This window comes from Lactuca sativa, chromosome 4, assembly GCF_002870075.4.
Source record: "Lactuca sativa cultivar Salinas chromosome 4, Lsat_Salinas_v11, whole genome shotgun sequence".
NCBI lineage: Eukaryota > Viridiplantae > Streptophyta > Magnoliopsida > Asterales > Asteraceae > Lactuca > Lactuca sativa.
The window spans coordinates 169,102,916-169,117,226 of NC_056626.2; the positions used below are offsets into that span (position 1 = coordinate 169,102,916).

Below are 14,311 nucleotides of genomic sequence, written 5' to 3' on the forward strand. Positions count from 1 at the left end.
AAAGTCTATAGTTTTGAGTAGGGGAAGATGATTGCCAAACTCGATGGCTTCAGAATTAGATGGTTTCCATAAGTCAGTCCTCCAATTAGGTTTCCAACAGAGCAAAAAAGAAACAAAGCATCTTGTATTTTGTTACCGATGCTTAAATAAGGATTCTAGAATTCGATGCTTCAATCGAGTTTTAAAACTCGATGATTTCCAACGGAGGAATCATCTCTCTTAATACTTATTACAGATGCGTCTAGATTTGAGTGGTCAGAATCGCCTCAGGTGAAAACGTAACCATCGATGAAACGGTGGTGCTACTAAAAACCTCTGTTTACTTGTGTACTTTGGGTCTTCTCTAAAACATCTGATTTTACAAAATAAAATTTGGTTGACGGTGAAGAGGGAGGAGAGAGGAGGGAAGATATGCAGTTTGAGGTAAAGATGGAGGTGGTCGGAGAAGATGACCGAAGTTGGTGGTCGGATATGGTTTTCCGACGATTGGACACAACAAAGGGGAGGGAAATGGACGGAGAGGGGGATATAATAGGGTGGAGGTGGGCCCCATTTGCATTAGTCTTTATTATAAAATAAAAAATAACAATTAAAGATTAAAAACTAAATGAGAAAGGGTATAATTGTCTTTCTACCTTGAACAGGGACCAATGGCGTAACAAAACCAAAACATAGGGATGTTACGAGTTTAAAAAAATTGTTAGGGACCAAACAGACAAATTACCCCAAACCGTAAGGACTATCCTTGTAATTTACCCTATGATTTTCATTTAAGAAAAAGAAAAGGTTTATTCGAAAGAAGAAAAAAAGTTGACAAAACTTCAAAAATGGTCCCTATGGTTTCCGAAAATATCAAGTTTAGTCCCTAAGTTCAAAAAACCTCACGGATCGTCCATGTGGTTTCAAAACTTTTAACATTTGGTCCTTCCGGCTAACTACGTTACAATTTAGCCGTTAAGTCAGGGGCATTTTTGTCATTTCACTACACAGGGACCATTTATGAGGTTTTTAATTACTTTTTTTAAAAAAAATAAATATATATATAATATTTAATATGTAAGGGTCTCTCTCTCTCTCTCTCTCTCTCTCTCTCTCTCTCTCTCTCTCTCTCTCTCTCTCTCTCTCTCTCTCCTGTTGAAAGCGTGCATTTCCAGAACTACAATTCATGGAAGAAAAACCCCAAATTTGTTAACTGCCCTAATTCATATCATCGACTCCTATCCACCTCCAAATGTTCCTCCACATCGCCTTCACGTGAAAAATATCTCCATCCCACATCTGTAATACTTGTAATTATAACATCTCCATCTGAATAATCTTTTCTTCTATAAAAGGGCATGATATCAAGCTCGTCTCTATGACATCTCAACCAAACTCCAACACAAGTCGAAACAACTGAGCATAAAACAACAAGAAAAATCGATAAAAAGATGATTTCTCTGTTCATGCGAGCTTCAAGATGGTTTCATTTCGATTGGGCGTCTGAATTGTTGAGCATGACTTTGGTTTCCATTCCTGTATACACCACAACTCCTACTGCGCAGTTCGTGTTCTTGAGGACACATCCACAAAAAACGATGTTGGAAAGGCCAAGTGAGACGCTTGAATTCTATTGCTTTGAGGAATTTCACAAGGACGACACATACACTTTTCTGATTCCGATGTCATAGTGAGAGGGATTCCCCACATGGATTCTTGGAAATTGGAGGTGAATAGAGCATGTCTTTGGGGTCTATGAGTGCTTTTTTTTATGCGTGTTTGAGATTCTGGTGGTGGTAGGTGTCTTCTTTGAACGACGGAGGGCGGAGGGGGGAGGCGCGAGACTTCATTAGCGATGCAATTAAGCTTTCCTTCATCTTCTTTACGGAATTTGTTTCTTGCTCTATTGAAGAGAAACCCAGATCGGAGGTCATCAAGATTTGATAAACCAAACCCTAGAGATGGAAACTTGTTGGAACTTGGGTGATTTAAGAAACTACCAAAATGAAAACATAAAAAATTGTTGGGTTCTTGAGAGATACGTTGATGAAAGGAATCGAAAGAATCAAAGAATCTAAAGATTTGGGGTTTTTTTTGGGGGGTTCCAAATTAGGTTTCAATTCATCTGTGTTTTTTTGGTGTTCCAGATTAGGTTTTGATTTTTTTTTTAGTTCTAAAGATGGTTTTTAGATTTATGAGTTTGTTTCTTTTATGAGTGTGTGTGTGTGTGTTTGTGGGTTTTATAAGAATCGTACAAATTTGGAGTGTGGATGTATGTGTTCTTGGTGTTAGAGAGAGAGAGAGAGAGAGAGAGAGAGAGAGAGAGAGAGACCCTTGCATATTAAATATTATATATTTATTTATTTTTTAAAAAAAAGTAATTAAAAACCTCATAAATGGTCCCTGTGTAATGAAATGACAAAAATGCCCCTGACTTAACGGCTAAATTGTAACGGAGTTAGCCGGAAGGACCAAATGTTAAAAGTTTTGAAACCACAGGGACGATCCGTGAAGTTTTTTAAACTTAGGGACTAAACTTGATATTTTCGAAAACCACAGGGACCATTTTTGAAGTTTTGTCAAAAAAGTTTATACAGTTTATCGGTGCAATAAAGTCATAAAGTCATCGGCTGCAAGAAGAAAAAAGAATAAAAAAGCGATCGTGGTCATATGTATTATGTAAGAAACAGCTCAACCGAAGAAACGTCTGTCTACCACATCTTCACCGGCGTCGTCAATGGCTACTCAATCTGCTACTTCTGCTTCTTCCTCTTCCAACATTCAGCCGCCACCACCACAACCACCCAAGGAGTCGCTCGGCCGGCGTTACAAGTTCATCTGGCCTCTTCTTCTCGCTGTCAATTTTTCCATCGGAGGTACACTTCATAAATACCTTTATATGCCTTTACACTCATACGTATAATAATCTCAGGTTTAATTGTTCTCCCTCCTATTTTATCTTCTTTAAATGAACAGAAAACATATTTAGGTTTTTCTATTCGTGATGCTAAATCTGATTATTTGCGTATGTTTTCGACTATCGATTACAGATTAGATTTGTCAGTACCTTTTGGCTTTTGGTATGCGTTCGACTTTGTGTTTGAAATTAGCATCGATGATTTCTTTCGATTTAGGTTTCAAAATGAAAATTAGGGTCTCTAGGTTCTTATTTTGTGTGTTCGACCAGAAGAATAAAAGGTTTGATCGACTCAAAATTTAGTCGATGTCATCCAAAAAGGCATCAACAATGGCGTCGATGACAAGTTAATTATTCTCGCTTATGATATTTATGCATTTTATGGCAAAATCTGAGTAGACCTTTTATGAAGCTGAATGATTCCAACCCCTTAATAAAGTAAAAACTAGTTCATGTCATTTATTGTGTTTTATAGCTTACCTTTTCACAAGAACAACTAAAGAGGAGAAGACAGAGGGAGAGGCGCCTGCAACTGCGGTTACATCCACTGCCATATCAACCGCCTCCGTGCCTCCTCCTGCCGCCCCAAAGCCTGTGAAACCAATCCCCATTGATGAACAGATAGAGCTCTTTAAGTGGATATTGGAAGAGAAAAGAAAAGTGAAAACAAAAGATCCTCAAGAGAAAAAACGAATCGATGAAGAAAAAGCCATACTCAAACAATTCATCCGCTCAAAGTCCATCCCCACCTTGTAGACATATAATACACTTGGAATTGTACATTTTGTAATGTTGTATTTTGGTTTATCCCTTACATATTTGGTTGAATGTTTGTATAGAGGTGTGAAAATCAGATTGTTGTTACTGTTGTTTTCTTCATGAAGTAGGTCATGATGGATTTATATTATTGAATACAATGGAAAGAAGAATGATGGTGTGCTAGTTTTCATATTAAAACAACAAATAAAACTTGAGTTCAATTTTAGATACAAAAACACAAACTCCATAAAAATGAGTATTAAAACTATCCAAAAAAAATGATTACATTTTGTTGTCAATCATCTACTCCTGTGTTGAATATAAAACTTGGAAACGCTGTTGTCACATCCCTAACAAATGAAGAAAAAAAAAATCAACATAAACTTTCACAAAAAAACACCCCGAAAACAAACTAATTACAGAAATACCCTCTCGGCCTGAAAAGTGACAATGGTACCTTAAAGATGGAAGAGTCATGTTCTTCAAGAGTTGTGGTCGTCGAATAACAAAGTTTCTCCACTCATCTTTGTTGATTCTTCCATCCATGTCAGCATCCGCATCAGCAAAAGTCTGAGAACAAAAGCACACAAGTCAAAATCAAAGAATGTGGATCTAATAACAACAAGAAGAAGAAATAGTAGTTGATTCTGAGAAGTGAGAAGTCTTGCATTATCGATTATCTCTTCAAGAATTTCTTCTGAAAGAACCATTCCGGTTTCCTTTAAAGTGGCAACAATCATTTCTTTAACCTGATAAAACATAAGTTGTTAATGAGTATAGACTAGAAAAGAGATTTCCAAATGAAAAAGAGAATAATAACTTACTTCTTCTCTTTCTATGAACCCTGTTCGTCTTAAATCATATAATCTGAAGGCAACTGCAGAAAGGAAAACATGAGAAAAGGTAAAAAAAAAATGATCCACCTGGAAGTGGAAGTAGGTTGTCAAAACTTACAATCAATTTTTTGTTCCATTGGGGCATGAGGATGGAAGATGCTTAAGACATGGACAAACTCCTCAAATTCAATAACACCATTTTGCTTCTCATCAAATAGATCAAAAACCTGGATATAAGTAAGAACATGATATAAAGATTATTGAATCTTCAATCAAAAAATGTCATCAATTTTGTCTAATTGTGAAGTAAATTGTGAGTTTAAGTAAGAATTTACCCTGTTCAAGAAAAGATTCTCTCCACCAGCTGAATTGAGTAAAGCTAATTGGAGCTCCTCCTTTATGTAAAGAAACAATAAAAACGTAAGGTGTTATTGCCAGTTGGAGCTTCTCCATAATCGTGCAATTTCTGTAGCTTTATGTAAACTCAATTACTACCTACAATTGAAAATACTTAGGTTTTGATGCTTTTGAGGAATGTTGCAATCAGGTGTTTAGACGAAGTAATTGAGAAGAAATTTGGTGAAATCAAGTGAGAAGAATGAAGATATTTGAGGTATAACTGAAGGAGATAGGAATAGCAAATAGCAATTAGCATACCTTGTGTATGAGCCCATCGGTTATGATCGAATTGCTCAACCGATTGAACAATTCGCGCAATGCTTCCACTTCATTAACCGAAACTGTAACAATTTCCAGTATTAGAAAATCCGAAACTGATCATAACATTCAGAATTTAGTAAGAAAAATTAGGAAGGAAATGGAATACGAAAACAGACATGGAGAGTTACGAGCGAGACGAGTGACGTCGTCAAAAGTGTGACCAGGCTTAACCGGAGAGCTTCGTCGATCATCGAAACAAGACGCAAAGCCGTAGATCAGAATCTCAAGTACCACCGCACACGGTATCAACGCCGCACATACTTTTTCCCCCACAGTCAGCGAGCTCGATCTCTATTTCTCCTAATCCAGATTCACATTTTCAATCTCATACATATACGATAATGAATAATCTCCTCAGTCACAAAATAAACAGATAGAAAGCAAGTGAGTTCGGATGGAAGGCGACGATTTTTATATATATAAATATGCTCGTAAGAGGAAGAAAAGTACCGAGGTAGACGAGCTCGCCGCCGCTCCCATGGTTGCCGGAGAGATCTCAAACTTCTCAGATTTGATGTTGTAGTATGATGAGATCAAGGTTCGTATGAATATGCAAAATTCGAATCCAAATTCTATACTTCAAGTTTCTTTTGGTGATCTGTGGTTCAAATGCATTCGTAATATCAAGATTTCGTACACGCATTCATCACAACACGTAACATAAAAAAAAAAGCCCTAGAAATTACTGAATGAGGATGATGTGGACCGACCGCTGTGGCCAATGAAAATATAATTGATACATGTAAAACAAAAGAACTTTTAATTTTGTTTTACATATTAATTTTTTATTTTTCGTTTTGTTTTAATGAGAGTGCCACACCGCTCCTTAATCCTTATATTCATTTTCCATTTCATGTTATATATAACACTGTAACTAGTTCCATCCAAGTTCTCCTTATGTTGAAGCCTAATACGCAGTAGGGCTGACAATTCTCGATACGATACGCGATACGACCCGCGACACGACACGAAATAAATGAGTTTGGGTTGAAATTTTCAACCCGTCAACCCGTTTATTAAACGGGTCATATATGAGTTTCTCAAAAAATAAACGATGTCAACCCGTTTATATTCTTAATAAAAAAATTATTTTATTTTTAAATGTATTTATGTATCAAGTATTAATATTTAATAAGTATTACAAAAATATATCATTTATTCATAGACCATTTGACTGTTTTGACATTATGACTCGTGGTGAATGGTCTAATGTCATAAGTCGTAAGCTATAAGACTAAGTTTGTAACATGTTTCTATGAATGTTTTTAATTTTCATTTGGATGTTTAAGACTTAAATATGTAAAATTCGGACCCATGAACCCAAATCAGACCCACGAACCCGCCAACATGTGAACTCGTTTAAATAAATGGGTTGGTGGGTCATATATGCGTTTATTTTCCATACCCGCCAACCCGTGACCTGTATATTTAAACGGGTTGTGTTTGGGTTGACATATTTTGACACGCCAACCCGCCAACTCACGACACGCCAACCCGAACACGACACGATTTGCCATACCTAGTACGCAGGGTGTAGTAAAGAGGTACGCGAGACGTACTCCCATAAATCTTTTTGGGCCTCGGGTCATATTAGGTTTTGAGCCATGATTAGTTGGGTTAAGATTGGGGAGGGTAAAATGGTCTTTTACTCTTTATAAGTGATACATGTATTTTATTATTAATATTATTATTTGGGAGGGGGGGTTAATGTCACACCCCAAAACCATGAACGGCGGAAACGTTCTGGGGTGGAGGACGTCATGTACAGTATCACAACAATGAAAAGTAGTAAACAAGCAACAACATCATCCATTGCATTAATAATATAATTTTAATACAAGTGTGTTCTGTCAAATTATGATAACCACTAAAGTATAAATCAAAATGAAAGATGAGTCTTGAACGAGCTCCATCTTCTCTAAACCTTGCACCGGTACCTGTTTATCGTTGACCTGAGGATACAAATTACTTTGAAAGAGAGTATCAGCTTTAAAGCTGGTGAGATCATAAGTATTAATGTGTCTTAATTTGTAAAACTTGAAATGAAAGACATGAAAATGTTTGTAGAACAACTACAAATGTTTGAAAAACCCTAGAAATCCCTATGATTCCTACTATTATAAAAGAGAATCTTCTACCAAGACCCAACTGCTCTGAATGTAGCCTTCTACCAAGACCTAACTGTGCTACTATTATTATTATTATTATAAGAAATTGTATCCTTTGGTACTAGGATACTCAAATATAATTCACCTCATCGATTATGTGAATGAGTCACAAGATAAAGGTAATAATATAAATAACCTAAGTATTACCCTTTGGTACTAGGGTAACTAATAGTGTTAACTGAAGACATCTGTAGATGTACATTTACCTCTGTTGCTAACAGTTGGGTATAGGAATAGTTAGTCCCTTAAAGTATACCTATAATGGTATCAACCGTTGACATCCGTGGATGTGCTTTTACCTCTATAGCTAACAGAGATTTTAGGAATGGTTAATCCCGCAACGTATCCTTTGGTACTAGGATATTAAATCCAATCTATCTCGTCGATTATGTGATTGTATCAGAAGGTAAACATAAGAATGAGGATTATATAACATAATCTATACATATAAAATGTAATAATAACTCATCATATATTATCTATGTAAACGTACTCATGTAAATGTAATCATGTAAATGTACTCATGTAAATGTAATCATGTAAACATATCTATGTAATAGTGTAGTAATGTACTGTGTGTACTAGCTGTAATGTGTGTTCTCTCTCTATCTAGCAAGTATTGAATCATGAATGAACTGACTCATTGTATGATATCGTGTTCTAGTAATAGTTCTAGTATCTTCCTGAACTACCCCTATGGTAGCTTACTAGTAATGTAACTGGTACGTATGAACATGGATGTATACCCTTGCTACCCAAGGGTATTGAATGAACTAGAAGAACCTTTATGACTATATATGTACACATGATATATAACTAATATTTAAATGACCTTCGGACGGGTACTCGATATCCCACCAGACCACATCTCAAGCGCGAAAAGGAAATAGGGCGGGCAGGCCTTCCTAAGCCTTTTAAACATTGCTTATATAACTATAAATACGTAGACATGCAATTGATAATATGAAAGCATAAAATAAGTTTTGTAAAACCTTTGAACATGATTACTATCTAAGAAAAGATCGACTTGATGTCAATCTATAAAACGGGTTGAAAACATGTGTTTGATAAAACAGTTTAAGTATAAAGAAACATTTGTTTGAAACACAATTGTAAATGAGTTTGAAATGAAACATACAATTTAAAATGAACAATTTAATAAGGAGTTTTAAACATATAAAACGTTTATGAAAATCATGTGAAGAAAACTGTTTGGTAAAACAGCGAATGAGTAGTAAATCATTTGAATGCTGCTTATTAATCACATGTGATTGATATAATAACTACCATGATTCTACTTGTATCCCCCCCCCATAAAACATTTAAAAACATTTAACACATTGATTAAGGGGTATGAACTCACCTGCAGTGAGTGGTACGGATGAACTGAAGATGTAGGACTGCTAGGTGTCAAGTGAAGTCTCGAACACACTCTATGATCCTAGTTAACATATAATATCACATATATGTAACAAATTAGTCTATAAACAACTAATAAACAAAGTCAAGACACCCTAGGACATGCTAAACACCTTTAACAAGTGTTATTAGCCTCTGGGATTGCATCTAAGTGTTGTAGGGAAAAGCTATTGTGTGTAGGGTTCAAGAAAAACTCCTTAATGGAGTTCACGGCCCTAATGTCACTAACAAATGAGTTTATGGTCGTAAACTCATGAGTTTACGGCCGTAAGCTCATACTTACATGATCATTTGATGTTTGAGGCTCTATAAGACCCTAAGAAGCATTTCTACTTAATGGCAAGGTCTTTGGAAGAGTTTAGGGCATCCTATAACTCCTTTGAGGAGTTCACGGCCCTGGGACCAAACCCCTTGGATATTACGGCCGTAATCTCCCTTGGAAGGGTGTTTTTGGTGATTTCAAGTCCCTAATTCAACTAAGAACTAATCTAGGCTAGTGTCCAAGGCTTTAGGAGAGTTTAAAGCACACTTTGGCCTTTTGTTTGGAGTTCACGGTCCAAGAACTCCTTGGGCCGTGAACACCTTACTCTTGGTGTTCTAGGGGTGTTTTCTAGTCCTAAACACATTAGTGTACAAGTCTAAACTAGTTGCATTGCAAGAGGAAGGGACTAGGGCACTTTTTGCCCTTGAAAGAAGGGTTTACAGTCCAAGAACTTCTTGGGCCGTAAACTCTTAAATCTAGATGTTTCCTTGTGATTTCTTGATGCTAAGACACATAACAAGCCTTATATCACTCTTAGATAGAAGGACTTACAATTTGTAATGAAAAGCTGAAGATCCTTGAGAGAGAATTCGGCTTTTCTCTAGTTGGAAATGTAACAAATGAATAAATATGGCTCAGAATCCTATATATACTCCTGGGGTTTTTGGCATAAAATAATTTTATTCAGGCATTGAACTCTAATATCATAGAGTGTTGGAATAATTGAGTTGCACAATACCGTGGTGCATCCTCTCTCCTGATATCCCATCCGGTGTAAATCCTGAATACTCAAACTTATACTAAAAGTCTGAAAATTTACCGCAACTGTTCTAACTTCTATTGACTTGATATTGTTGTACCGAATGGAAATTTCGGGTTGTCACAGTTAACTTCCTTTTAGATTTTCTGATTTTATGAACGCAACGAATATTCAAAAATAACATAAGAAAACAAGAACAGATATAACTTAATCAACAAGAACATAAGAAAATATAGATTTGATAAACAACATCGACCTATAGATTGAGTATCGATGAAAACAAATCAAGACCTATTGATTTGAGTTCGAATCAACCTAGAAAAACGCAATCTAGAATTGACAAATGATGGGTAAGAAACTTAAACGAAACAAAGTTCTTTATTTCAATATTCAGCAAAACATATATCCCAAAAAGGTTCGACTAAGGGTTATTTATAGCCTTACAAGCTATTACAAAAATAAGGAAACTAATAAATAAAAGGAACCTGTTAAATAAAAAGGACATTATTAAATAAAAGCTAAAAATAACTCAAAGTGTATATAGACTCTAAATCCACGCAATCAACCATGCAAATCCATTATACCATTGGTCCGAAGTAGCTTTCACACCCAACAGCTTATACCAACCCACTGGAACGAACATGTTAATAAAAGCTCATCAGAACCAATAAAAGCCCAATGGGTTCCGAGATTCGCAACCTGTCATAATCTGAAGTAGCTCGCGTTTGCAACAGATAGCACTCTGAGACTCACATCGCACTTGGACCAATTGCGAGAATCGCAATCGCAACCAAATAGCTTTCGCATCCACCAGCCGTTCGCATCCAATAATACTCCTTGGTTCGCATCGCTTCTCATTCCAAGGTTGGCATCGAATAACCACTAGTGAATGTGAAGGATTGCGATCGATCGCATCCAGCGGGTTCCAATCTCAACGTGACATCCTTTCGCATATGAAACTACTTTCGCACTCATCAGCATGTTCACATCCGACATCCTTTTCGGACTCTAACTGTAACATCCCAAGTTCGGAAGCAAGAAGTTGGAGGGTGCAAAGTGTAAATTAGGAAAGGGACTCGACGAGTAGGTCTGCTTACTCGCCGAGTCGGAGCGGGAGTCTGTCGCGGTTTAAGTGGCCAACTCGCTGAGTCGGCGGCTTGGACTCGACGAGTTGGTGCTGAAGAAAGAAAACCCTAATCCCGAGGGTTGCACCCTATTTAAAGGACTTTATGTCCTTCTCCCATCCTTCTAATCCCCCTGAGAGTTCTAGAAACCCTAATTTTCGTGTGAGACTTCATTGTTGAGGAGATTGGAACTTGGAAGAGGAATTTGGTGGAAGGAGCTTGAGAAATTAGAGGCTAACATCAAGGGGCTTGGGTAGATCCGGGATCTACTTCAGTTGGAGCATATATTGGAGTTAATAATCTGTTGCTTGGGCTCTTTTGTATCTAGATCTTTTATCATTTGAGATTTGGGGCATTTTTGGTATGATTGAGAGCTAATTTCGAGTTAGAGGCTTAGATCTGAGGTTGCTACTCCATATCTAGACTTATGATAGCCTAGAATGTCATAAAGTTTCCGTCATTTAGTTGTTGGTAATGCCCCTTTGTCTAAAACCCAAGCCCTAGTGTGTTTTGGGTATATATCTCCTTGGTTTCACGTAAAGGTTGCAACTTTATGTGAGGGTTAGATTGTAGAAGGGTGGATTTATGGATTGGAGCCCCTGCATGGCTCGAAAAGCCTCTGAATGGATTGAGAACTGGAGAGACTCGGCGAGTCACATGGGTGTACTCGACGAGTTGTATGAACATGTGCAAGGACTCGGCGAGTTGGAAGAACAACTCGGCGAGTCTGTTGAAGATTGCCTTGGACTCGGCGAGTCAGGTCGCAGAACCCCAACCTCTCTGGTTAAAGCCTTGGATTAAGTGAGTCGGTCGCCGACTCAGTGAGCTGGACATGATGGGACTCAGAGATCGTTGGACTCAGCGAGTCTTGGGACAACTCGGCGAGTTAAGTTGTGTTATGAGAGTTTTATGGGAATGGGAACTCGGCGAGTCGACGGGTTGACTCAGCGAGTAGAATCAACCAGGAAGGTTGACTTTGACTGAGGACTTTGACTTTGACCAAGAGTTGACCAGTTTGACTTCCAAGGGTATTTTGGTAATTCTGGTATTTATGGAATTGGTTCTTTGGTAGTGTTCTGTGGTGAAGTTTGTGTTGATGGTGGGAGCAGCTTGGTCTTATCTCTTCAGTCGGCAATTGCAGATGAGTTATCCTCATTATATCGACAGGGTCTACGGCACCAAGGCCGGCCCTTTATCGGATGGAAATTCGGGTATTGTTTGTTATGTTATTGCTTTGCTAGATCTGCATCCTGGTATTTAAGATGATGTTATGTTAGTGACCTGTTTAAGGTCGGTACCCGGTATTTAGGGTAATGTTATGTTATTGACCTGTTTAAGGTCGGTACCCGGTATATAGAGTGATGTTATGCTAGTGACCAGTTAGGTCGGAATCCTGGTTAGGATGTTGATATGCTATGTGATCTGTTAGACTGTTTGTCTAGTTAAGGATTTGTTATGTGATTAATTGTTTTATGTGCACATGGTTGTTTGACGGGGGTTGGGTTGAGACGGGTCATACTTTGTGCTGTAGGCCAACATACCCAGGACGGACCGGATATTCCGAAGGACCAACTAGCGGTCCAGATAGACTAAAGGCCCCAAGAGGGCGGACCAGACGTGCCGAGGCTCGGAGAGTGGACCAGGCCGATTGAAGGCCCGGTGTGGGCGGACCAGTCATAGTGTAGACTCAGAGAGTGGACCAGGTGGATTAAAGACCCGGTGTGGGCAGACCAATCACACTGTAGAATCGATGTACATGGCTAGACTCGGAGGGTGGACCAAGTGGACTAAAGGCCCGGTGCGGGCGTACCAGTCACACAGTAGACCCGATGTGCATGGCTGTTCTACTTGTGATATGTTATGAGTATGTTTATGTGTGGTTGGTATTTTTGGGGGTAACTCACTAAGCTTTCGGGCTTACAGTTCAGTGTATTGTTTCAGGTACTTCAGGAGATCGTGGCAAGGTGAAGGTGTGATCGTACCGCTCCTCATGTTTTACGATTTATGTGATATGGTTCTGGGAGATACTCTTTAAACTATTTTGAAAACAAGATGTATGAACTTAATGGTTTTTGAATGAGAAAAAATGTTTTAATTTGGATCGATTTTTATGGGTTTTACAATAACCATCGCATTCAAAACCTGACTTAGAAATTAAGCGGATGCCTATCGCATTCGCATCATACCCTCCTCCTTCGAAAGGAAGTGTCCTTAATTTAGGAAGGACCTCATAAAAATATTTTTCCATATGAACCTTCCATACGATCCTCCTAAGCTGGTCTCTTCTTTCAAATGAAAGATATCTCAAATCATATCCTTTCTTAAAATTAGTTTTAACATTATCAATCAATTCTTCTTTCTTTAAACTAACCATTTGCTTAGACTTAGCAACTCTCATGACATCAATCTCAATTTCTAATCGAACATTAAGGGCAACAAGTAATGTATAACGATGTGAAAGTGCTTCGGCATTACATTGCCTTTACCAACCTTAAGCACCTCAAAGACGCTTCAACGTCTTCTCTCCACACAATGATACCCTTTAAACAACTAGTGATTAGACTGCTTATTGTGTTGAACCTTTTATACTCCAAGGGCTCGTCCAGAACTTGATTGCTCCAAGTTGGACCTGATCAATCAACACTTCGACCTTCGCAATCACATACATCAAGAACATAAACGAATATTTCTCCTTATTGCCATAGAGTTTAAAATACTAAGCTTTACTTCGACTATATACCAAAATATTGTCCAAATATTTCATCACAAACCTGTTCAAAAATAATTTTAACACTTGTGAAAATCACTAACAATAGACATAAACATTTACGTGAGATCTGGTGTTGTACAAAAGGGTTATCCCATGATCAGTGTTCTTGAACATGAAAAGAGAAAATAATTGCAACATATGAACAGTAACCACACATTTTCCATTCACTTCAAGCAAATTCATATTTAACCAATCACAATGATAATGAGTTCCTTTGGATCGCAACAATGCAACTGTTCCAATCGCATCAACACAACTGATACGATCACAATGATGCCACCAATCGCAACGATACCACCATTCACAATGTGGCTTCTTCTCTGATCGTAACGATGTGAAATTTTTCTCCAATAAATCTCCTCCATGTATACTTGTTCTTCTTCAAACGACTCAAAGAGCTTGCCAATCGTGCCTTCCATTTGTGGATCGAAAACAACTTTCTTACACTCCCATTAGGACCTTGCAATAATTTAAAGGATTAACAGTAGGCATTCGAAAGAATGGATCATGGTTTTGTTTTCGAAAAGTGATGACCAACACGCCCCATCTTCATGGCTTACCAACTTAAAACTGTAACGCCCGAGAGTTAGGCTAAAT

General features: G+C 37.8%; 2 protein-coding genes across 2 annotated transcripts; one reads left to right on the forward strand and one right to left on the reverse strand.

Moving 5' to 3' along the window:
• Window positions 1-2,604: 2,604 nt before the first annotated feature.
• On the forward strand, window positions 2,605-3,838 carry LOC111906848 (uncharacterized). The gene is made up of 2 exons (XM_023902622.2): window positions 2,605-2,855; window positions 3,372-3,838. Exons 1-2 carry the CDS (start codon window positions 2,717-2,719, stop codon window positions 3,650-3,652), a joined length of 420 nt encoding a protein of 139 aa, XP_023758390.1. The 5' UTR covers window positions 2,605-2,716; the 3' UTR covers window positions 3,653-3,838.
• LOC111906847 (calcineurin B-like protein 10) lies at window positions 3,816-5,890 on the reverse strand. The gene is made up of 9 exons (XM_023902621.3): window positions 5,662-5,890; window positions 5,328-5,502; window positions 5,149-5,231; window positions 4,827-4,886; window positions 4,610-4,718; window positions 4,480-4,532; window positions 4,324-4,404; window positions 4,113-4,225; window positions 3,816-4,005 (listed from the first exon to the last, which is right to left on the reverse strand). Exons 1-9 carry the CDS (start codon window positions 5,689-5,691, stop codon window positions 3,951-3,953), a joined length of 759 nt encoding a protein of 252 aa, XP_023758389.1. The 5' UTR covers window positions 5,692-5,890; the 3' UTR covers window positions 3,816-3,950.
• Between the last annotated feature and the right edge of the window lie 8,421 nt (window positions 5,891-14,311).

What these genes read in the sequence shown, in the direction of transcription:
- LOC111906848 (XM_023902622.2), top strand. Translation starts at nt 2,717, where the DNA reads ATGGCTACTCAATCTGCTACTTCTGCTTCTTCCTCTTCCAACATTCAG. An exon ending in TGTCAATTTTTCCATCGGAG is followed by an intron (nt 2,856 to 3,371) that starts GTACACTTCATA and finishes TGTGTTTTATAG; the next exon opens with CTTACCTTTTCACAAGAACA.
- LOC111906847 (XM_023902621.3), bottom strand. Translation starts at nt 5,691, where the DNA reads ATGGGAGCGGCGGCGAGCTCGTCTACCTCG. An exon ending in GGTTCATAGAAAGAGAAGAA is followed by an intron (nt 4,405 to 4,479) that starts GTAAGTTATTAT and finishes ATGTTTTATCAG; the next exon opens with GTTAAAGAAATGATTGTTGC. An exon ending in TTGAAGAGATAATCGATAAT is followed by an intron (nt 4,226 to 4,323) that starts GCAAGACTTCTC and finishes TTTTGTTCTCAG; the next exon opens with ACTTTTGCTGATGCGGATGC.